Source organism: Tachysurus vachellii, chromosome 22, assembly GCF_030014155.1.
Source record: "Tachysurus vachellii isolate PV-2020 chromosome 22, HZAU_Pvac_v1, whole genome shotgun sequence".
Lineage (NCBI taxonomy): Eukaryota > Metazoa > Chordata > Actinopteri > Siluriformes > Bagridae > Tachysurus > Tachysurus vachellii.
The window spans coordinates 8501097-8526308 of NC_083481.1; the positions used below are offsets into that span (position 1 = coordinate 8501097).

Consider the following 25212-nt stretch of genomic DNA (forward strand, 5'->3'; position numbering starts at 1 on the left):
AATTATCCATTAGTTTTTACAGTCACTCTGCATTACCCAATATATCAACTGAGTTTAGAAATCGGTGAAACAAAATGACATACAAAAATATTTCAGTCTTCTGCCTGTCAGCTGTAATTTGATGATTAAGTGGCAGATGTGAAGCTGCTGTGGGGAGCGGCGGAGGTCAGATTTTGCAATCACTACAGGGTGTGTACAGAGAGAGAGAGAGAGAGAGAGAGAGAGAGAGAGAGGCACGCACAATAAACGACTGACGTAATGCCTGGGAAATGGCTTTGCGTGTATATGAGTCTGCCAGTCCAACGATCAGAAGGAAGCCATTTAAAAAATGCAAAACAAGAAGGTGGACTTAGTAGAACATGCTATATCTTGCACAAGTGTCAATCAGGGTCAGAGTCGAGACAGATGTTATGTGAAAATATTTATTTACAATTTCAAGCATTTCATCAACCTTTTTTTCAATTCAAAACATCCATGACAAGGCCTGGCATTAAAAATCTCTTTATTGTATTTACAAAAGGCATTATAGAATCAAAAATTATAAAGCTTTCACATAGAATTTCCCAGTGAGAACAATGTACAAAACTTTCACAGATAATATTACTTTTTTTCACTGTTCATGTCAGCAAAGAATTTAAAATTTTTATACCATTCTGGTTTATTACATATTACATTTTTTATTACTAACTCTTAAAACTCTCCATAGCAAACAATATAAATGAAGGTGCACTCTTGGGAAAAAAAAAAGATTTCCAATCCAGGTTCAAAGGCAGCTTTCTCCAACTATGTGTGTGCATCCCAATAAACCCAATAAAACCTAGAATATATTTGCTTTCCCATTCTAGCATTTCACTTGTTGAAGAAGTGACCTTTTCTGTCTAACATCCTCATACTGCTAAACAGATAAACACATCTTCCTCTGTCTGTTTCAAGCAAAAAAAAATAAAAAATAATAATAATAAAAAAACCCTCAGCAGTCAAACAAACCATGAGAAACCACCAAGTGTTCAGCTAACATAAACCAATCAATACACTAGTACAGGTCCTTCATGATCTCCTGCAGCAGTGGATGTAAACACATGTTGGCCTCGGACTCTTTGAGCAACTGAATAAAGTGAACATGGTCAGAAACAATCTGCCTCAGGTCAGTCATCTTCTGCAGGACTTTGGCGAAAAGATGGAGCGAGTCCGGGTGGTTCATTTTAAGATGGAGCTCCAATGAGTGGAGAACGTTCTCCTGTAGATCTTCAATGGGTTTCACATTCAGCAGGCCTGGACGATCTATATGAGTCAACACAAAGTGGTTAGGTTACAAGACTGTTAAATATTCAAATGTCAGAACCTTCCTACTCCATACAGGTCATATATTAATGACATGTGAGTGATTTAATTTTGTCCTCGAGGTTAATTTTTCACACGTGTGAATCCAAAAAAATCAAAGTTCAAGGGTAAGATGTTATTAAATGGCCACAAAACAGTGACCAATAAATCTCTGAGATAACTCTGTAGGACATGTTGTTCATATAGAGATGAGAAGCAACAGTAATGATAAACAATATGCAGAATCAACCAAATAGAAAGCTGTATATTCAGGTTCAATATGAGTTCAAATCAAATGCTAATCCATGCGAGTGCCAGCTGGGTTTGGTATAATATGAACATGCTATGAGTCATACATACGTGGGAGTTGACAAGAGAAACTGTTTGAGGTAAAATGCTGGTTGTGTAAAATTGTTGTATCTAAATAATCCTCAAGGATTAAAACTGCCTACAAATAAAAGAAGAGAAGAACAGATTTCTGGGATACGTAGCAGTGTGTGCTTAGTTTACCTCAGAAATGCAGAGAAGCATGAGAAATTTCAGCAGGTTGTGATTTCAACACACAATCAAGGAAAGAAAGGATTCCCGATGACTGGATATTATGGCAAACTAGCTTTAAGTTGGTTTTCCTACATGCTGGCTATATAATGTTACATTAGCCGACAATCATTAACTGACAACTATCGTAATTAAGGGTTGGTATGTTTCTGTAATCTTCTTGTAAAGCTTTACTTAAATATATGTGTTTTACTTTAAATTTTTAATGAAGTTAGTGAGCTAGCTACATTTTTTACTCCTGCTATCACCTCAGATCAAACCTTGCCATTTCTACTTGGCACATGTAAAACCTATAATGCTTTTTCAACAGAAAGACAATTTCGAAAACATCAAGCCAGGTTTTTAGAGAATTCTAGAGTACTACTGAAGATAAATGACTACTATTGACAAAAAATGTCAGAACTCTTATCCTACATTATAAGCAAACGTGAATGTCAGATGGGCTGTAAAACAAGTTAATTTAGTTGTTGTGCAGGAGCAGCCAAGCTAAGCTCTAATCAGAAGTACAAAGACATTTGTCATATGCATTTGTCATCGTTTGCTTGTCATTCTTGTGATTTCATGCTTGGTGCTGGTCACACGGCTGTAGTAATAAATAATCAGCAGTATGACAATGTTTATTTACAACCCAAACCAAACTCTCTCATACGTCTTGACTGAATTGTCATGTGATATTGAGCAAGTACACCTATTAAGTAATGCTCCATAAAGTGCTAGTTGACATTTCACGGTTTATTTAATGTGAGTGAAGAAAGTGAAACTCTTTATCGCTTGTTGTTGTGAAGCAGGATCATTCAATCCGTTTTAACTATTAAATCAATGGAAACCCAAAAGACGTCGCTGAGGCTTTTCATTTACATAATGCAGCTTGGCTCAGCACGACTGTAATCCTCCCCTCGGATTTGAATAGATTTGCTTCCTGCCCTTGTGCCTTACCTCCACTTAGAATAATGACAGCCAAGAAAAGCGCCATGTCGGTGTCATCGAGCTCCAGCATGTTAAACTTGACCGAGAACTCAAACTTGGGCTCCATCATCTCGCCGAATGGCTTGCGCAGGCTCTTGAGGAATTCGCGGGTCATAAAGATCTGGCCGTAGGAGATAAGCGTGCCATCCTTGTTCATGAGCGGTGCCATCATGATAATGAGAACCTCAATGACGGCATACTTGAGCAGTGTCACCTGGTCATTGAGGTCGAGGTTCAGGAAGCCCGGGATGCTCTTGGCAAACTCTGTGACCTCGCTGACTGCCTCGGCCGAGCGCGACTGGCAGCTGTGGAAGAATCGAAGCTCCACCTCGCGCTGCAGATCTGACTGAACCGAGCTCACGCTCAGACGTCTGTGATGGTCCTGCCGAGGGATCTGACGACAGTTTATGAACTGCTCACCCTCTAGCAGAGACTTCATATCATGGATAACGAACGGCTGCGGGGCAAAAGAAACATCTTTAAGCTTACGAGCTTACGAGCATAAAATGTCACTTGTGTGATGAGGTATTATCTGAATAACACATGAGCTGTGGGCTAAAAGGAACTAAGTTTCAGTATTTAATGGGTTTCAGAAATAATGCCAATATTAGTTTTATGTGGATTATGTGGATAACACAGAAACACAAGAAACCATTCAGTATTTAGTAAATTTAGGATTTAGTATTATCCATACAGTAAGTCCAATCTTTAGTGAACTGCCATTTACATCATAGATCAAACTGACATACACTGAACACCATGACCAACTCTGTAATGGAGTCCATGAACAATATATTTTATTATAGTTTAACATTTATGACTTATTTCACACTTAACTGTATGCCATCACATTGCTGTTTACTTATTTAACAGAATTTAGTTTTTGCTATTTCCTATATTGGAGAGTTGTTTGTGATAAAAACTAGGAATACTAAGACAACAGGGTGCCAAAGTTCTAACAAAAAAAAAGGGTATTTTAGAGACCAGACATTAAAAAAATCATGAATATTGTTAAATTTCTAATTGTATGATTATTTTTCTTTGCTGTATTAACAGAAATTGTTTCTCATGACCATTATAAATAAATGCTTGACAAAGGCAAAACGATGTGCAGTCTATCTAATATCTAATATGTGCTATTATTATAGCCATCGTTATTGATAACACTGATAAAGCTGAGCCTCCTGCAGAATAAACAGATATCAAAGTCTATAAACCAGATGTATACTGACACATCTATAGCGTCTATGACTTTCACTTTATGTTAGAGCTGAACTTATCTGCAGAGTTTTGTAAAAGCCAGGATGATCACACACAATAGAGTAACGACAGAATCTTATCCTCGTCACCGCTTTATTGTTTTTACTATTGCACAGCAGACCTCACTTCTCTTCAGAATAAGCAGCATTCTGCTGTCCTTTTGTCCTCGCTGTGCTGTCGCATACGAAATGAGGCAAGGTTTCTAACCTGAACTACAGCAGACATTCGCATTCATGGTAGGGATTAGTTGTTAAAATGGTGTCTGGGATTCTAGACAAATCATCCCCGAGGTGTTTACTCTTGTATAAGCAAAAAAAAAAATATTCTGATTGTCTGAAATCCCAAGGTGACATATTTCTCCTTAAGTTAATCACCTCTGGGTCGAGCGTGCTGTGTGAGCGCTTGCAGGAGTGGACATGTTTGTATATTTTATATAACACTAGTAAAAGTGAATTAAGAATTGGTTTAAAATAGTTTATGGGCTTATGATAGTGGCAGTGAAAGTACAAGCAATATTTTATTTGAGGGAAAAAAACCTGCCAGACTAAGCCAAGTCTGCTGTTTTGGTAAGAACATGTTTTAGTCCTGCAACAAGAAACAAGAGCTGTACAGGTTTAGAGCTTTAGTATCCTGTGGCCTTCATAAACATTTCCACATTCTCGACACAACTGTGTTTAGTATCATTCGGTTCATATCGCAGTCCATGCCAGTCAAAACAAGTGTCCAACAGCCTTGCTGATATCTCCTGCTAGTGGCTACACCGTATGTTTAAAGTAAGAATTTCTGAATAAAACATTTTAAATGTATGTCTAGTCTCATAAAAATACATAGGAACTTCTAAATAAGACTCAAACTACAGCATAATTACTCCAAGAATATCTATGTTTTTTACATTGTTACTCTTGAATCTACACTTTTATGTACTATTATTTATGTTTCTGCTTAATATTGGTTAATATTCATCATGAACAACAATAATTATGATTGCAGTGACTGAATAAAAATCTTTTTTGATGCTTTGTTAGAAAATTTGTATTCGAAAATCTCTGTATTAACCTTTTCACAGACTTATCAATGTTAAAAAAAAATAAGAAAGGAAAAGAAATAAATAAAAAACTAAGAATTTAGTTTAATAAAGAATTATTTTAATGTAGAAAAAATATTTAAAGAGTTAACTATTATTAAACTTTGTCACCCAAAAAGGAAAAAAAATTAATACAGAGGATAGAAATTATATTTGGTTTAAGTGAAAATATACTGATTGCACAAACGAACCAAAGGATTTTTCTTTTTTATATAATAGCAAACACTATGATAAATACATACTGTAAAAATGTGCAATAACAAATGAAAACTTTTATCTGTTGTTCCTTCTTTATTTATTTTTTCAGTTCATACTAGCATGTGCTTTCATATAATTATACTGTGCACTTTAACTGACGTCCACTTCCACTTTATTCAGTCTCTGTATGCTGCTGGTTACTGAACATAATGTCTGATTGATATTTAATGTTCTGTCTGAACATGTCCATGTCCTATTGTCTCTATTTACTGTTATTGTTGTTGGATTTACTGTTTAATGTCTGTGGGAAACAGTCTGTACCTATCACAATAAAGTGTTCTGACTTCTTACGTTCATAGCCCATAAACCTGACATATATAAAAAAAACTGGCTTATGAAATTATAGTGTGCTGCTGCCTTCGTAAATTATAAGGTATCTAGCCAACAAATTCAGGAAGCCTTGTAATTTACTCGCCTACAAACATGTTAACTCAGGAGTACAATCTGATCTTCAGATTACAGATACACAGGTATGTCAGTTTTTTTTTACACTACTTATCTTAATATCAGTCTAGAACATCATGGATGTTTTCAAAAGTGGCAAAATATTTGGTGATCTGGCCAACATGTACTAAAAACCTGAATTTCTTCCTTAAAGCTGCAAAAACATGCTGTTCTAGACTGGCGTCTATGATAAGTTCAGATAAGTAGTGTACATAACCACTGACACATCTGTTATCTGAAACCTGAAACTGGAATTTAACTTGTTATCACTTCTGTTAGTGGATAAATGGCTCGGATAACCAAATATTCTGCCTTGTGGTTTCTTTATTCCCTTCTACATTGGTTTGTTTAATGTGAATTATACTATTACTATTTAATTGTTGATGTAAAACAAACAAAGTTAACATGCAGGTCAAACCGTGTAGGCAGCCACCGTCAGTTTGAATAGGCGTGATTGACTGGTCACTCAAGTCACACAAGATTTTTTTTTTCCAGCTGAACTGCAATGCAGTTTTTTTCTATACTACACTGTAGATAAAAAGCAAACTCACAGCGTTGTCACTGGTTTTCCCTGAGAGGATGGCCCTGGCCTTGGCTTTGGTCAGGGGGAAGTTCTTCAGATAGCTCTCGTAAAGATGCTTGGCCAGGGACCTTAAGTCAGCCGCCTCCGGGTGCATGTGCTCCAGATCGGAGGAAACCTCAGCCAAGAGCTTCTCCTTCTCTGCCTGGGGCATGCGGCCAAAGCGAATGGCTGGGAAAAAGACAAACAGGCCAAAAATGTTCAAATAAACTCTTCTGAAAATCCCAAATCCAACATGGTCAACTTACAACATGGCCACTCCAGGGATCAGTGGGTGGGATGTATAAAAAGAAATAGGGAGTTTGTTTAGTAGTGCGTGGACAAAGTTGGTTAATGTCAGTGTGACCTATTTGAGGAGTATCTTTCCTGCATCTACTTAAAATTCCTTTTAAAATTCCACTTTTCAATACGGTATCCCTCTTGAAAATGCATTTTAGTTTAGGCCAAGACCATTAGAAATTATTATATAGGATCACATAAAAAATCAGTGTTAGCACTCTCATGGATTAAGCTAAGAAAATCACGCAAGGTTGATTCTCATTGATGATTTCATAAAGTGGAAAGCATGCAACGGCATAGTATCATCTGATGACTCAGTATCAGGTACCCTGACATTATACTGCCTCTAAATTGACTGCTTGTGCCGATGCAATAGCTGACTAATCTGTGCTTTGTCCTTGCTCAGTGCTCAGAATTCTAAGACTGGGTGTTGGTTCAAAGGCAAGAGCCGAAAAAGACAGCCGTGATTTTAAGTCACGCATTCATTTTACTCAAGCGAGTGTGATGTTGATAACACTGATTTTATTCATGGCTGATGATTAAATCAACTGATTTCCTCAATTTGGACTGACATTTAGGAACATTTCACGGGTGCTGCTACTAATTTTTGAAACCATTACTTGTACTTAATAATAATAATACATAATAATTATTACTAAAATTATTGTTTGAGTAGTTTCCAATATTGATCTGTCAAAAAAATGATGAAAAATCTTCTTTTAAAAGGCTGTTAGTCTTTGCATTAAAATTTCATTACATGTACAAACACAGATGCCCCATGCAAATCTTCTAAACCTGTAATTTGGGTTCTCTCCCACACATAAGTATTTGTCTTGGGGGTAGAAAGTGGTTGAAAAGATGACGTGTGAAGCGTCGAGCCCTCTGTGCTTTTAAGCCAACAAACCAGTGGTTTAAACTTATCTAACTTTTTTTTAATGGAAGCTGATGCCGACTTTTTTTCTCCATGTGCCCTGACTTGTTGCAAAACACTTGTGATTAATAAGAGAGCCAGCACGGGCATCACACCTTTTGTAAACGTGCACACGCCTCCTTATATCACTCAGACTGTACAACAAGGCGGCAGTGAGCCAACAACAGTGACCCAGCGTGTTTACTGCTGTGCCTTCATCAATCATTGATAAAGAAAAAGAAAAGTCTGATGAGATTTTACCCAACCCACGTAAAATGCGGGATAGAGGGAGGGCGAGCACGCGATGTGAGCCGAGGGAAAACAAAGGCAGCCAACGAGAGCCATTGGTGCTGATAAGGATAAACTCAGATAACCTTGTCACTCAGTGAGCAACACCTGCATTCTTCACTCTTGTAACACATCCTGCACAGAAAGAGTTGAAATGGCTGACAGCAGCACTATGTGGCTATATGAATGACCTTCACACCTATATGTGGTTCTTCCCCAAACTGCTGCCACAAAGTTGAAAGCACAAAACTCTGTATGCAGTAGGAACTAGGAGGCCCAACCAGCATGACAATGCTCCTGTGCATAAAGCAAGCTCAAGGTTTGTCAAGGTTGGAGTTGAAGAACTGGAGTGTCGAGCACAAATCCCTGACCTCATCCCCACTGAACGCATTTGGGATGAACCGTAAAACTAACTCCCCAAGCCTCCTCACCTGACATCAGTGTCTGACCTCCTGTGTCTGAATGAGCACAAATCCCCCACAGCCACTCTCCAAACTCTAGAGGAAAGCCTTCTGTGAAGAGCGGCGACTGCTCTAACAGCAATGCGGGATAGATTTATTAAATTACTTTGATATATTTTTAAATTTCAACTAATCTTTAGTGTTTTACCCTTAATATAACAAAACAGAGGATAGTCAGTTGTTTAATGTGGTATTCTTGAATCTGGTTAGTCAGTAGCATTTTATACATACGCCATAGTAACGTTTTCTGCATGGTGAGTTAATACATGTAAGAAAGGTGAAAATAGAACACCTCATAAGTCTAAACCTACCAAGATTTATTACATTTTTCAATTTTATCCATTAAAGAAAACAGAATACATTTTACTTAGTTTATCCTTATTCAAGTTTACACTGACACTGACTTACACTTATACTGTTTTAGTTGTCAGCGTTCTTCTTGTATAAAATCCATCAAACAGTTGTACCTATACCATTCAGCCATTAACTTAACATTAACTTAACACTTCACACCACTGACAGGTGAAGTGAAAATAAGACTGATTATCTCATTGGGTGGGATATATATATTCGACAGAAAGTGATCTATCAGTCTTGATGATTAGATGACTGGGTCAGTGACTGGGTCAGAATGGTGTAGCTTCTCCAAACAACAGGTCTTGTGTGGTGTTCCCAGTATGCAGTGTTTAGGACTTACCAAAAGTGGTCCAAGAAAGGACAACCAGTGAACCAGCGACAGGTTCTTGGGCTCAAAAGGTACTTTGATTTCACAGCTACTGTAGCTTTACTGTAACTGCTACACTACAAAATCTGTTCAGGAAAGGTTTGAGGAACATGACAAAGAGTTCAGGATGTTGACTTGACCTCTATATTCCCCAAATCTCAATCTGATCTAGCTTCTGTGGGATGTGTTTGGACAAACAAAAGTCTAATCAACTTACAATGGAACTGATTCTAACGTCTTGGTGCCTTGGCTGCACAAGGTGGACTATTAACGTTATTTCTGATCAATGTCCTTAAACCCATTGTTATTGACTTTTTCTGCAGGTAGATCTTAATGTTATTTACTTCAAGCTTTCCCCTTTAGTTGCCAGTTATTTACACATTGCATACCAAATCCTTTTATTATTCTATAGAATTTGTTGTCATATTTTTATAACAGATTCCCAAGATCCAAACCTGCAGGCAGACAACATTATGTGTCTTGCAAGATCCAGGACGTCCTTACAGTACATCCTATACATGTGACCACCTTGAACTGTTGTGCAACGAGGGTAGAAATATCGTTTGCTTTTCTTGTGTTTACTACTATTGTTCTCATGTTTAATTTTTGTAAAAGCAAAGCATTTGCAATATAATCTGGCTCTAACATTGTCATTTAACATTTATCTTTAACTGTCTTGTTAACTGAATGCAATGCGAGTATTTTAAGAGAGAACATCTAGCTTATAATGTTGTTTAAAGGTCAGCTAAACCTGCTACAACAGCACGGCTGATGGCACCTTTCACAGAACAGTTACCGATATTAGAATAGTACTGTTTTGTTTTGAGGTTGCAGGGGTGTGAATGAGGGTGCTACGTGTCAAGGAAAGTCTGTTTCAGAGTCATGTGGCGGCACACGTTTAAGCGCTCTGCACGCTCTGACATTAAAGCCACAGTCGATGCAGCTGGCAACCGCAAAGAGGAAGCAATGAGAGGAGCCAAAGTGCTGCTGCCTTACTGCTACAGCAACATGCCCTGAACGTGTGCCTCGGGCGGAAATAGTTTTCTCTGAAGCAGCGGTCCCTTCCAGCAAAGGAATAGCTCTTATCCAAAATGGCAATGCCACTAATGCTGAAACTAAGCAAAGTGACTATTTTTAGCAATATAATCAGTTTTGGCTAAAATATTCCACTGTGCTTTCATTTTTTTCATTTACAGTGTTGTTTTATTTTTATTTGATTCTATTTACATTTTTACACTAACCTACACTGTAATTATGTTTGTACTTATATTTTTATTTAATGCTTCTTTATTCCACTGCACTGCTTAATTCCTATTTTAATGTCCAGCACTGACTTACTACGTACCCTGATAAGTGCTCTATAAGTAGTTTATTTGTTTGTAAGTACTACTATTTAGCTCAAAATTCAGATTTCTGTAAAATCACTGAACATAACCAAAAACAGCTTTCACAGACAGATGCCATTTGATGGCATTGCAATTGACCAATCACAGATTTTTTCTTCACTGAATTGAGAAAAAATGTACATGGAAATGCAGCCACACCAAAGTAAGCACTACCAGTGAGATAGCTGTGGCCTGTAAATGTACGATATACAGTACATTTAACAGTCTGGGGGTTTGGGAAATTTAAGGCTAAGACCTGGTCAGTGGGGCATTAATTACAACAGAACATAAAGTAAAACCGAATCTCACCATTGTGTGACATTCCCACCATCAGGCACTTCTGAAAGCGACAGTACTGGCACTTGTTGCGACTTTTCTTATGGATGCGGCAGTGCAGGTCACAATGATCGTAGACTAGCTTTAGGCGAATTGTGCGGCGAAAGAACCCCTGAGAAGACAAGTGAGGGTTAGTAAGAAATTGTTGAGCTCAAATTTGCAGACAATAAACTTGGAAGGTTAACAAAATATGATATGTATTTTTAAATCCTCAAATAACATTTGTAAAATATTGACTTAAACTTTATATTGTAACAATACACAAATCAATAACCCTGATGTCCCCTCAAAAACTATAGAACACCATGTTAACCAAGGTTTGTAATTTATAAATTCTCCCAGTGATGAACATGGTGTGACCAAACCCTACACTGAAACACTATAATATAATGGTTAACTAAAGCAATGGGAAAGTTGAGTGGGTTAAGTTTTATTTTTGTTCTCAAATAAAAGTACATATGAAATATTCAATGGAAATGAAAAGTCTAGTTGCCCCTTTTAAAATGGCTGTTTTTGTGATGTAAATAATTAAACCCAAGTACATCATGTCAGAACCAGTGAAAGACTTATCCGAAACTTATTGGGGGAAGAAATAGAAAAGTTACAATACACTGGTGTAAGTGTATTGTAACTAAGTAATTATCTTACACTGTCATCAATTCAATGATTCTGATCAACCCCAAATCAGCTGTTACTGTAGGATTTTCTTCACAGTTTCTTGGTTTTATCTTACCGTTGAAGACATGGTGCTCACTTGGTGAAAGATATCAATCAGGAGAGGGATATAAAATAATTTCTTAAATATTGGATGTACTAGGGAACACCATACAGATCTTCATCAACAAATACAGAAAACGGAGCACTACAGTGACAAAATATTGTCAAGATGTTACCCATGCTACTAGCTCTTACCCAAAAAGACTGGTGAGCTACTGTAAATAAAATCATTAATTAGTTTAACGTCATGAGCACTTACGCACCTAGATTTTTTTATTTTTCCTTTTTTCCCTAAAAAACAGTTCTTTAAGTAAAGTTTTTCACTTAATTAGTTTTTTTTAGGATTTGTCTTGGTTATATTTTTTACATCACAAAAACCAGCTATTTTAACAGGGGTGTGTAAACTTTTTTATCTATTACATATTCCTTATTCCATACATACATGTTTTAAGATGGGATTGCCCAATCTTGCTGAAGGTGCATGATTTCACCTATCAGCTGATTCTGGCCTTCAATCAGCTATAAGGAGTGGCTCCTGCTTGATTGAAAAGAAAACCTGCAGTAATAACGCCCTTTTGCGGATAAGATTGGACACCTGAGCTTTAAGCCCAAAGTCAGAGAGCAAGGCCATTATTCACTCAAAGATAAGGGGGCTCGTGATAGGCAATGTTTATCTTAACACTCAGCAGAATCTTAAGGATTGGACTTTGGACAGAACGTAATTGTATTTTCTCACCTATTTACCGATCTGTCTGTCTGTCTGTCTATCTATCTATCTATCTGTCTGTCTGTCTATCTATCTGTCTATCGATCTATCTATCTCTCTATCTCTCTCTCTCTCTCTCTATATATATATATATATATACATATACATACACACACACACACACACACACACCTAACCGCCCACCCATCCACCCACCCATCCACCCACCTGTGTGTCCATTTGAACATTTAGTCCTCCAGGGTCATATCAGTATTTTTGTATACACTCTATAGTTTCTCAGCTTTCGTTTGTCTTTCAGGCACCATCAGATTTTTCATTTTAAAGCATTGACTATTTTCAGCATTGACTTACATTTCAGGAGTTGGAGACAATCACTGAATCTCACCAACATCCTCCATGTTTCTGAATCGTTTACAAAATGTAATGAATTTAGATTAACAAATTCTAAAGCTAATAGAACGGAAGCAGAAAAATAAAAGGTTTATTTATGTCAATAATAATAATAACAACATTTCCGCCCACATTACACAGGATTATTTAGAAAGGAATAAATTCCCTTGTCCGTTTTACTGATCATTATTTTATGGAAATTTCTATTAGAATTCCACTAAACAATCTACGGAATGTCTTAATAGCATCAAACCGTGTCTACAAAAAGGAAACATTATAAAATGGAGAGGATGTTTTCCATGTAACTTCTGTCCGCATCGATCGCTTTATTGTTATTTTTAGCAGCATTACGGTCTATAAATAGAAAGAGGAAGTTGGACCGAATAACACTCCACCCAAAATGGCTTTTGTATTTTAGAACAATTTGTGTATTAACCTGGTTGGCTGAACCTAACCTCAGGCATTGTTCAGGATGAGAGTAGAGGATAAAAATTATGCTTAGGTATTGTCTTACTGTACCAGGTGTATCAGGAGAAATACACCCTTCCAAAAAACCCCTAAGAAACCCATGTCAATCAAATGAAGTTTCCTGTAACATATACAATTCAACTCGATATTGTGATAGTACACGAATCATCAACAAATCATGACCCATGTGTTTTCCCCTCCAAAACTGTACAAGAACATTTTGAACAAGTGTGAGTAATTTCATTTACACTCAGGTTGGCATACTATTCAGTTTTCTAAAGGTGTAACAAACCCACACACTTACCTGTCTACCTACTTTAACAAACCCCCGTGTCTAGAGTGTGTGGAATGGAAATGTAAGCGAGAAGTCTAGTTCACCCACTCACATGATTATTCTTATTCAGACACATCTCTCTGCCCATATATATTTCTCTGAATGGAAACTTGCATTGGGGCTTTTGTGGTTCTAGTGACAGACGGAGGAAAGATATCCAGACACCTTTTGACCTTGTCTACATGTCTGGGTGAGAAATGAAAGTTTAATTTAGCTGAATGACAGAAGGGAGATTTTTTTGGGGCACTCGCTGCTCATAAAAGAGTAAATTATATTATGAGTGGATGATGTTCATCTGTAGTTTAGATAAGTTAGATATAGAGACTATATTTGCATCTTGTTATGAACAGTTACAACTGCACACACTTCTTAGAACAATGACAAAACAAAACTGATGTGTATGCAGAAATGATAGATTCATATATACAATACAAAACTGTAGTGTCATCTACATTTAATGTACAGCTGTTGAAACGCTTCCTACTTGGGTTTGAGTCCTATATCTAATGATACTAAACTATGATCTTAGGACTAATGTGTGGCTTTATTCTGTCTTTAAGATGCCAACTGGTATTTGTTTTCAGCTCAGTAATACACAATCCTATGATATTTGTCAGAAGGAATTCATTATTCATTAGTACCTTGCATCCCTCACAGGCATGAACACCATAGTGGAATCCTGAAGCTTTGTCCCCACACACACGACACTCGATGTTTAAAACCGAGGTGGAAGGATCTTCGGGCTGTTTCGTGAATGTCATGCTGTTTTCTGCATACAGTGGTGGAGACTCGGGCTCAAGCTTAATCAAACCTGAACGAAAGACCACAACATACTGGATGAGGAGTAGAATAACGTCTTACAAACTCGACACGAGATACATATGGATTTCAAAAGCTATTTTTGCAAACCTTTACAAAGCTTTGTTGTCATCATTCATATATTTTTTAGTTTGGTTTGGCCTACAAATTTACAAACATTTTTTACTACATATAGGATTCTAAAAAGTAAAGAGGACATTTCTATGACAAGAATTCAGAATTATTTTCAATGATAAACAAGAACTGGCTTAATCCGTGATCAAAAGCAGCTATATGTGAAACAAAACGCATTTACTCAGAGAAAAAATACTGTTGACTTTAATAGTAATGAAAAAGTAGACATGGTGCATACTTTGGGTTTCATGTACTTTGTAGTTGTCTTCCTGAGTTCTGTAGCTGCTCTCCTGTGGTCTATAGCTGATATCTTGTGCTCTGTAGCTGCTTTCTTGTGGTCTATACCCACTCTCTTGTGCTCTATAGCTGCTTTCTTGTGCTCTATAGCTGTTTTCTTGTGCTCTATAGCTTGTCTCTTGTGCTCTATAGCTGTTCTCTTGTGTGCTATAGCTGTTCTCTTGTACTCTATAGCTGATCTCTTGTGGTCTATAGCTGTTCTCTTGCAGTCTGTAGTTGTTCTCATGGGCTCTATAGTTGTTTTCTTGGGCTCTGTAGTTGTACATGTGCGTCAGATCCATCATGTGAGTTGTCTCGCCCTGGCCTGGGCTGGGAGCGTACTCGATGCCAGAGATGGGTGTATAGTCGTTGAGCGTGGAAAAAGGCTTCATGTCCAGAGAGTGTGAGCTGTCGTCAAGTCCCTCCAGGTCCAGAGTGCTTAGACCAAATCCCATGGGCCAGGAAAACGTCTGTGTGTCCACCATATCTACCCAAGAGACAGAAACACAGATTTAGAACGAGGCAAAAGGCAATGAGGCAAAAGGCAACAGAACAGAACTGGACCAACTTATTATTCCCTCTCTCTGAACTCTCAGTCATCTCGTCATCTTTTCTTTTTTTTTTCTTTAAGCATGCTCAGATATGCTACAGTGTGAGTAATAAGACATTAAGTTGTGCTATCAGACTAAAGTTTCCATCCAGCTTAGTCCAGCTTATAGATAACAGAATCAATGAAACTGTATCTATTCTTTCACTGAAACAAGTCATTACATTGCTAGTTTTAAATCAGTTCAACGTTTTACCATAATACTGCATGGAAGAAAGGCAAAAAAAGAGCACTGAGTTGCTTAAGATGATTGTTGCTGTCCCATGTGGCCTTACAGTTCATGAAAACAGCCTGAGGTCTGCCACTGACGCAAGTATCAAGGCCTTGGCCTAACACTGTGTGTGCACTGGAAAGTGAGAGAAAGCATACAGAGAGAGATAGAGAAAGAGAGACAGACAGACAGACAGACAGACAGAGATAGCACGAGCATTTCAGCATGTGTATATTTTGTGAAATGCTGACAGAGTAGGTGACTGAGGCAACATTTTGGCCAAAGAAAATTATCATAAAAACAACTATAAAAGAGCAAAAGATTTACTTTAATGTTCCACAGAAGTTCCACTGAACTCTAATCAATAATTATAACTAGGGTGATGTCCATAAAGGATTTGTTGCCAGTTTAAAGTCAGAAAACAGACTTTATTTTATATTTCCATTAAAAACTGTTTCAGGGAGCTTTACATGTAAGGTTAGTTTGTGAGGAACAAAATTTGTAGCTGTCATGCTTTATTTTGGGAGGTTGACTACATAAAAATGAAAAGCTTCCGTTAAAAAATATAGGGGTAGATCACTGAGGACATGGGGTAGATCACTGAGGATATGGGGTAGATCACTGAGGATATGGGGTAGATCACTGAGGATATGGGGTAGATCTTACACTACAAAGCACACCTTAAAACTCCAGAGTGCACTCATAGTAAAGAGGACAGGGTTGAATATAAACTGAAGTCTGCCATTATTTGTATTTCTGTATCATATATATATATATATATATAAAGTCCCTCCATATCGATCATCAAGATTTTACACAATCAAAGCAGGCTGTTGTGCAAAGAACTGCTTCTATAGCCAGATAGCTGTGCATCTGTATGTCCCATGAGGGATTTATAAAGTTTAGCAAAAATAAATAAATAAATAAATCCTGTTTTAATTTTATCTCCATGGGAATTTTATTTTAGAATCTACGCTGGGGCAAAAAACAAAAAACAGTCCAGGTACTGTATCAAACCGGACTCTAGAGTGCCCAATATATTTTTTCAATAATCCCAAAGTAGCCAAATTGTTGACATGGTTCCCAGCAATGTTCCCAAAATATCTATACGATGAAAATATATTTCAAGTCTTCTCCATTTAGAGTCTACTTCTAGCCTTCAGTGTATGAAGCTGAGGAAAAAAAGGCCAGGTGTCAAATTGGACTTAACCAGTGCCCACTGTATTTCTTCAATATACCAAAAATAGCTAAATTGTTGATACGGTTCCCAGCAGTGTTCCCAAAATACCTATACGCTGCAAACATCCTCTGCTCAACGACTTATTTTTTCCCTTCTCACCTTCATGGAATGCGAATGAATGAATGGAATCTCTACAGAATCACCTGGGCACGCTTCTGCTGAGCTTTTTGAGGAAATGCTGGGCAATAAGAACAGTCTATTCTTAGCACTGCCATGACTTTCCGTCCCTAACGTGTCCACTCTGAAAAGTAGTAAACATGTTGCTCCCAAGGCTTTTGCTCCACTTGGAAAAACAGGGAAGATACAGAGTCAGACTTTTGGTTTGGTGAGGCACATCCTCCCTTTCACTCAATCTACTTTCTCAGTGGTGATATTTAGTCATCACATTCTGGTGGAAACCACAGGCTTATCATTTCATGGGCAATTGTAAAAAAAATGCATAAAAAGAAATGATAAAATTGTATTTGGTTAGCTGTTCTTTCCAACAAGGTCAACTAAATAAAGAGGCTCTCGTGTTGGCTCATGTCTTATAAGACTTGACTGTGTGGGCACTGAAGTGACGGTAACAAAACATTATTAACAAAGCAAGATGACGGAAATGCAGCTTGTGTGAACAACAGATAATAAACACTGTGGGTTCTGTCCGAGTCAAGCCTGATCTTGCAGTGTTCAGAAGACAGATAGATGGTTTGACACTAGTATTTGGGGTCAGTCACAGACTTAAAATAATAAACTTGTGAGCCAGTTTTATTATTGACCAACTTGGTTGACTCTAATGATCAGTTACATCTTATATGATGTAATAATAGTTAAATCAGAGTCACACCAGAAGTTCAAGGCTGTGAACAAATTAGAAATGATAATGGTACAAAAAGTAAAAGAAAAGGCTTAGCATTGCTTAGCTCTGGCTAGTAGCACTGTCATGAGAAACACTCATAAATCATAATAACAATCATAATAAGTCAACTTTTCTGGATTTATTTAGAAGTACTAAATCATGTTTTGTGTATACTGAAAGGTTTATACGTTCACATTTATTGGGTTCTTCTTTGCCACATATCTGAACCGATTGCTAGCCAGCCGGCTATCTGGTCAACCATAAACTGAAGGAAAAAAATAAAAGAAAAAAAACAGTAAAAGATTAAAATTTTGTTACACAATCTAATCTACATTCCTCACTAATTGTGTACTATGCTCATTTTTATGGTAAAATGTATGTTCGGGTGATATAAAACTGCTTAAATGAGTGCTCATGTTGTCCAAGCTGCCATACAATGGACGATCTATCAACCTGAACATGATGATATGTCAATCATTACTCTCAGAGTGCATTTAACGAAAGTTTATTGATAGGAATGGAATGTAGGTAGGCTTGGTCTCAGCAGATTAGATCTGCTATTCCACTGCTGCCGCTTGGTGTGTATGGAGACTAAACCGTTTAACCTGGGTAAACATACAGTACTGATATTAAGAAACATAGAAATAAACCTCTGCAGCAGCAGATCTAAAAAGGTGGTGCTCAAGAGGAGGAAGATAAGGAGCAATATCTCTTGATGAACACTGAGACCGAACCTGGGAGTTTAGCTGAGATAATAAAGGGTTATGTGGATGGGGAAGCACGGCGGATAGGCCACGGCGAACCAATCCTCGCAAAGGTTGAATTTCATGACTGAACTAGACATGAGTAAAAGTTTCGAAACTTCAGCTAATTCTATTCAGAAAGCAACAAAAGGACAGCATTTTCTAAGGTTCCTTGTTTAAAAGGAGCTTTGCATGTGTACTTCTTGGTTAAGATAATCCCAGACACAATTTTCTGGAAAAATATATTCAAATAAAAACACTCTCAAAACCGACCGAAATAACTAACGACATTTTTGTAAATTGTGGAAGAGGCATAGTTAGTAATTACAACAACAGTGTTTCTAAAGTCTCCAAGTAAAAAAACATTCCTGTACAACTACTGTACAAATTCCTGTTTTAACAGTACAACTCTTTCTACAGTGGAGTGTGAGACAATATTCGTTTGAGGGCTCTGCTTCTGTTCATGCAAGAAAGTTATGGAAAAGAGTTGCTCACAGAGTGTGATGTGAAATCTTTTCCACAGGGACAGTATTGCAACAGAAATGTAATGTTTTCCATTAATATTTCCTAAGAGCCATAATGGCCAAGCCAAGGCAAAGGAGTAACAAAAACATTTTTCATTTTATATTCTAAGATGTTAATCTCCCACACTGATGTATATATTGTTATTAATGTGCATTGGTAATGTTAAAGTGTCAGGATTGTATCACTTGAAGATGGTAATGTCAGAAAAGTCTCTTGAATAAATACATAAAAATAAGAAAAGCATGGACATCAAATTATTTGCTGTTAAATGATTGGAAGTAGATTGTTCTAGCCAACACCAGCAGCAACAGAGACTGTATCAAAAACACTAGCGTTAAGACTGGGGCTGATTTCTTTCTAGCTGTGTCTATAGACTCAATCACTGTATTATTCACAGCAGTCATGTCAAGTAAGGAGAATTTATTTAAGCTTGCTTTGCTGACATTTGCGAAATACATCAATGGAGTTGCGCAGCATTGTGCTGCATTAAGAACTTTCATGTGAAAGACAAAAGCATTGTAATAAGCATTATTAGCATTGGATTTCTTCCTCAGTCATTAATTCCATCCATCTGTTTTCTCTACTGCTTATTCTACACAGGGTTATGGGCAGCCTGGAGCCTGAAGAGACTCAGGGTACAAAGTGGAAGACTATTTTGGGGATGCCAAACAGCCTAAAATGCAAGTCTCTGGACTAGGGGAGGAAACTGGAGTACCCAGAGGAAACACCTGAAGCTCAGGGAGAATGTGGAAACTCTGCAAACACAAGAGAGACACAGGAATCAAGCCCCTGATCTTGGTGCATGGGAAATTTGCTACCCGCTAAGCCATCCTGTCCCTCCATTTTGTTTGTTTGTTTGTTTGTTTTACAAAATGCCTTTTTGGAGCTAGCAAAAGCAAATTGTTCACCAAAAGCAAAATTGGAAGTGCTTATAGTTGGAGGGATGGCATACTCTCTCTCTGGTGTGAATCACAGATATACTAGCCAATCATGGGCATCAGTAAGCTCATGCATGGAAGGGTTTAGATTAATGTTTTCCCTGCAAACCCGTCTTTCAAAGGACATAAACGTTCAATCTCCTTCCCTGGTAGCGGTCATACTGTATGTCAGTGAGGAGCAGATCAGGAAATGGCAGATTAGCAAATTAGGGTATGGAAATGTACAAAAATGTATTAAGCTTATGATGTTCAAACTACATAAAGAACCAAGGAACAGAACAGTAACTTTTGCATGGCTTGAACTAAAAATTTGTCTAAAGGCAAGTGTAGTTTTCTTTTGTTTAAATAACTTGCTATTCTTGCTATTCATAATTACAAACTTAAAATATCAGGAAGCACAAATATGTGAAGTATATCACTTTTTCAGTGAGTGACAGTGTTCCTGTGTGTAATTATTATAGAATTATGCCTATATTGATATCCGTGCTATAAGGCACAACCCTAATAGTCTTTAAAATCTAATAACACAACCCTTTAAACTTAAAGAGTCCTTTTCATGCTTCTGTAAAGCTACTTTGAAAAAAAATGTTAAAGGCGCTATACAAATAAAATAAACTGAACTAATAGCTACATACAGTAATGCTGACTTATAGATCGGTAGAACAATTCGTTTTTACTTCTCTAACTGCAAATCTCACCAACCGTCACTACTTTGTCAGACAAAAATGATTGTCTACATTATGCGAAAGGATTCTTTGCGACAGGAAATAATTTAGTTCATTTTGTTAAAAATAAAAATAGCTAACATACCAGTAAAAGGTTGTTTAGGAAACTTTACATAGTTGTCTGGCACTGCTTTAGGAGTGCGGTGTCAGTTGTACAGTTGAGCTGCAGCTCAGTAGCAGATCCTATGCTTTTGTTAGTATATGATTATTTTGTGCATTTAGTTGTGTGCCATTCTTTTCTTCCTGAAAAAATCCTGAATCTATGTTCACTTCTTTAACAGCTCTGACTTGCCTGGATTCAACTCCCTCACTTCTAAGAGTAGATCAAACAACCAAACCTAAAAGTAAAAATGAATGGATTTTTAAAAATCTAAAAAAGTACTCGAACGTGTCAGTTATGTTGACATAGCACTTACAAAACACTTTCCAGCTCGCCAGTGGACCTTTTTTACCTTCTTGTAATAAACAGAAAAATCACAGAGACAAACATGTTCCGACATGGACTAAAGAATCAGACAAGCATCCACTAAACAAAATCAAACAAAAATTTCACTTACCAAACTGACATAATTCAGAGATCTTCTAAATATATGTATGAGGTTGCAAATCACGCTGAATCACAGATGTCTCCGTGTCTCGTGGTAAAGGAGCAATCGTGAGTGTACAAGAAGAAGAACCAGACTGACGGCATTCAGCAACATCTACACATTCATCAGTTGAGCGAAAACGCACTGGTCTTCCTGGTGGAATTTCTCAAAAGTCACCCCCGTGAAACATTAAAGTCGCAATACTATCACAGAGAAATGTCTATTGCTAAGCATCTAAAATGCTTATTTAATTGCTGTGTGATTCTGTCTTGCAGTAAAATCAGAATGGCGTGAGACTGATACGTAGGACATACGTTGGGCTACAGGTGGCTAGATATAGACAGCGTAATACACCTGTAATATATACAGTATGTTTGTTATTATATGATTTTGCCCGGAGAAAATTACAAAATCACTCCAAGAATATTTTCTTACAAAATGCTGATTGTGTTTGCTTAAGGGTAATTACGATATGAATCGCTGTTATATGCCTGCGGTAATCCTTTCTGTCTGACTTCTTATAATATATGTATGAGCTCACTGATGTCATTTAACCTTTCTCTTTTATTCCAATAAGCTTTTGTTTGCGTAAGGGTACGTCTGGGTTCTCCAGCCGACACGGTTTTGCTTGGAATTACGTTCTCTTTCTTTCTTTCTTTCTTTCTTTCTTTCTTTCTTTCTTTCTTTCTTTCTTTTTTAATGTTACTTAATAATTCCTTTTTTTTAATTGTTTGTGCGTGGTACATGTTTGTAGGTGGTGGTTGGGACTGATTAAGGTGGAGGTTCAAACCTTTGTAGACACCTTTGTGTGACCATATTGTGTGCATGCGCATAAGTAGGAATCAAAGTGTTTTTTTTTCCACACTGACTCTTATAGACACACTCTGGTTTCTCAGAAAAACACAGAACATGACTTACGATTATAGAGTACGGCTGTCGGTGCAACACTTTTATCAGAAAAGGCCATGACCTCGAGGCTTTGTCATAGCAAGCTGCAGAAAGAGAAATGTGACTTCCTGACATCAGTGCCAGAGTGAGTGGCAGAAAACTCTTCCCCTCTGCTGTTGTCTCTGCCGTGCCCTCTCGCTTTGAGACTGAACCCAGACAATAAAGCTGTCACGCCACCCACACGGCTACTACTGAACTTACTAGGCACACATTGATGCAGCAATTAAAATACACAGGTTTAAAACCACATTCTGTTTGCCATGGATTTGTCTAGCTTGGCACACGTGAACTCTGATTTCTTGGTGTGATTACTCAGAAAAGTCTCTCCTCACTGGGGAACTCCTAAAGCAGATTTCTCACTTTTACTCCATGATTTAGACAAAAATGTTTAAAATTCATTAAACCCATTTTAACATTCACAAAAAAAAAATACAATTATTCTAGGTAAAAATACATTTAAAAAAAAAATAATAAAAAAAACTAAAATAATTCTCCTTCTCTGATGCTGATATGCTGAACTGCTGGGGAGAAACATCTTACTTCCATGTTTTGAAATGAATCAGGCAACAGGATGCATTTTTAGGCGTTTTGATGAGTCTGATGTATAAAAATCAGGAAACAGGCACTCTCGATTTCTGTAAAAGTTTTCTTAGCATATGAGTTACAGATAAGATAAGAGCCATGTCTCTTGAGAGAAGGAGGATGAAGTTTTTGAAGTAAAATGATTGCTAATTAAAAACAAAAAAGATTATATAATATATACAAAGACAGGAATATATATATATATATATATATATATATATATATATATATATATATATATATATATATATATATACATATATATATATATATATATACACACACATATATATATATATATATATATATATATATATATATATATATATATATATATATATATATATATATACACATATATATATGTATATATATATATATGTATATATATATATATATACATATATATATATATACATATATATATGTATATATATATATATATATATATATATATATATATATATATATAATCAAATATATTTCATAATATAGCAAATATAATAACTTTAATAATAAATAAATTCTTATGTTCAGTGGCATGTTCAGTAACAGGATACAACAAGCACACACACACACACACAAAATATAACATAACAAAAAAATATATAAATAATAATAATAATGATTTGCAATGAAATTATATATAATAATAAAGTAAAGAAATCAAGCAAATCTGTTTAATCTGCTAGAAGTTAATACACTTCTGTTTTTATTGGAAAAGATTTTACTGAAAAATGATCTAGCACCAACTAGAAAAAAAACTGATCTGGATTTCTTTTCTCACTCTAATATTATAAGAAAAATCTCAGCTTACATCAGCTGCTTCACCACACAAGAGCCTTGGCCTTTGATATAGCATGCATTCAGTGTCAAAACAACACAAAAGCAGACATAAGTCCATAAATATAAAGATTTGGTATTTATTGGAACATTTGTTAATTTCCTAAATTTCCAATAGTGAGTTAATTGCAATAATATAATGGGAGAAGGAAATAAAGGTTCAGCTCAGAGATGATAAAAAAAAAAACTTATGGTGGAATTACACAATACGCAACCATACAGTGTCTGACCAGACCAAAACATCCAGAATAGTGAATCTGTGTGGCCAAAAACATGACTGTCATGACAAATCCCTTCACTGACTGCTATTAATGTCTGAAATTTAATGAATTTATCAGTAGTAGTGTTAAATCTACTGATTCCTCACATGCCACAGTGTGGGTGGTTTGAATCTTGAATCAGTTCACAGCTCAGAGTGAGAGTGAAAACCAGCTAAAACTAACATTTAAATCAAATGATAAGGATCTAAAAGGATCTTACTCACCCCAAAACTCAAGGTTTGAGCCTCGTGCCAATTAACTGAATTTCTTGGTGACACTGAGCTTCGTAATCACTGAAGATAACTTTGGCAACTGGGCAAGTGGTTCTACCAAATTGAACAGGAACTTGATTTTTACACTGCATGGCCTCAGCAAAAGTGCAGACAGCTAACCATCATGTGGTTGTGCTGTGAGGTGATCGGCTAGCCAGATGACTTCCTGTTGCTTCACCCACTGCTTTTCTGCTTTCCACTTCTCTTTACAGAAAGCTGGATGGATCACTTCTTCCCCTGGCTAAATTTATAGCATGAAGCTGACGTAATAAGATGCTTTCTCTACACTGTGACATTTTCAGTGTCACTACTGAGAGGCCCTGACCTCTGATCCTATGATCATGACAGTCAGGATGACCGATAATAGCTTTATGAGATGCTTTGTCAGATTTCTTTGTATGTGTGTGTGTGTTTGATTTGGTTCTGTGTTTGTTAATACAAAACTCTTATAGTGAAATATGTTGCATTTGTGCCGTAACCATACATATTATGCATGTATTATGTCTTTATTAAGCTAATAGGCTAAATGCTGAACTATGCAGCTCTGATCCTCTCTCTATCATTCGACACACAACATGTTTAAATGATTCGTGTAAAAACATGTAAAAAGCACTTATACCAAGTTAACAGATTTCATTGATACTGGAAAAATTATTCCATATAATACACACATGCCACATTAAGCATTTGCAAATAATAGACACTGGCAATAAAGATCATGTTATTGTACACACACAGTATTATATTAAGTTGCACACTGAAATACCACAAATACGCTGATAAAAAAAAAAAAAAGAATCTATTCAAGCAAAATGCTTTTTTAGCCAACATCACTGCTTCTAGATAATAATATATAACAAAGCCTTCCCCATTTAAAATGAACCATTTTCTGCTAAACAGTTTTGTGCTAAAACTAGGTTTTGTTCAGGGAACATGGCATGCATCTTTCACACAGACAGCATTTTGTAATAACAAGCTTCTGTAAAAAATGGTGTAGTCTGCAGTCTGGTGCACCCAACTTCACCCAGACTGAGAAACAAAAAACATTTTTAGAGAATATGGATAATATGTCATGTAAACCACTTATCTAAATTAATTACATAGGTACAAGCTAAAATTCCAGGAACACTAAATCTGCTGCTATCCTGTTCCAGATCATTCCACCATGTTGGGTAACAGCATAATTTGTCCAGTG

At 36.6% G+C, this 25212-nt stretch overlaps 1 protein-coding gene across 3 annotated transcripts in view; it reads right to left on the minus strand.

Annotated features, from left to right (window-relative positions):
- Positions 1-485: 485 nt before the first annotated feature.
- pparg (peroxisome proliferator-activated receptor gamma) overlaps positions 486-25212 on the minus strand; it is a 33761-nt gene continuing 9034 nt past the window's right edge. The window contains exons 1-7 of one of the 3 annotated variants that reach the window (XM_060857515.1): positions 23970-24140; positions 14661-15185; positions 14131-14300; positions 10827-10965; positions 6442-6641; positions 2815-3301; positions 486-1281 (exon numbers count right to left, since the gene is read on the minus strand). In XM_060857515.1, coding sequence (XP_060713498.1) covers positions 1034-1281; positions 2815-3301; positions 6442-6641; positions 10827-10965; positions 14131-14300; positions 14661-15183 — 1767 coding nt within the window. In that variant the 5' untranslated portion in view covers positions 15184-15185; positions 23970-24140 and the 3' untranslated portion in view covers positions 486-1033. Of the gene's footprint in view, positions 1282-2814; positions 3302-6441; positions 6642-10826; positions 10966-14130; positions 14301-14660; positions 15186-21082; positions 21218-23969; positions 24141-25212 lie in introns of those variants that run through there. The other 2 variants (XM_060857516.1, XM_060857514.1) reach the window with 2 other exon arrangements.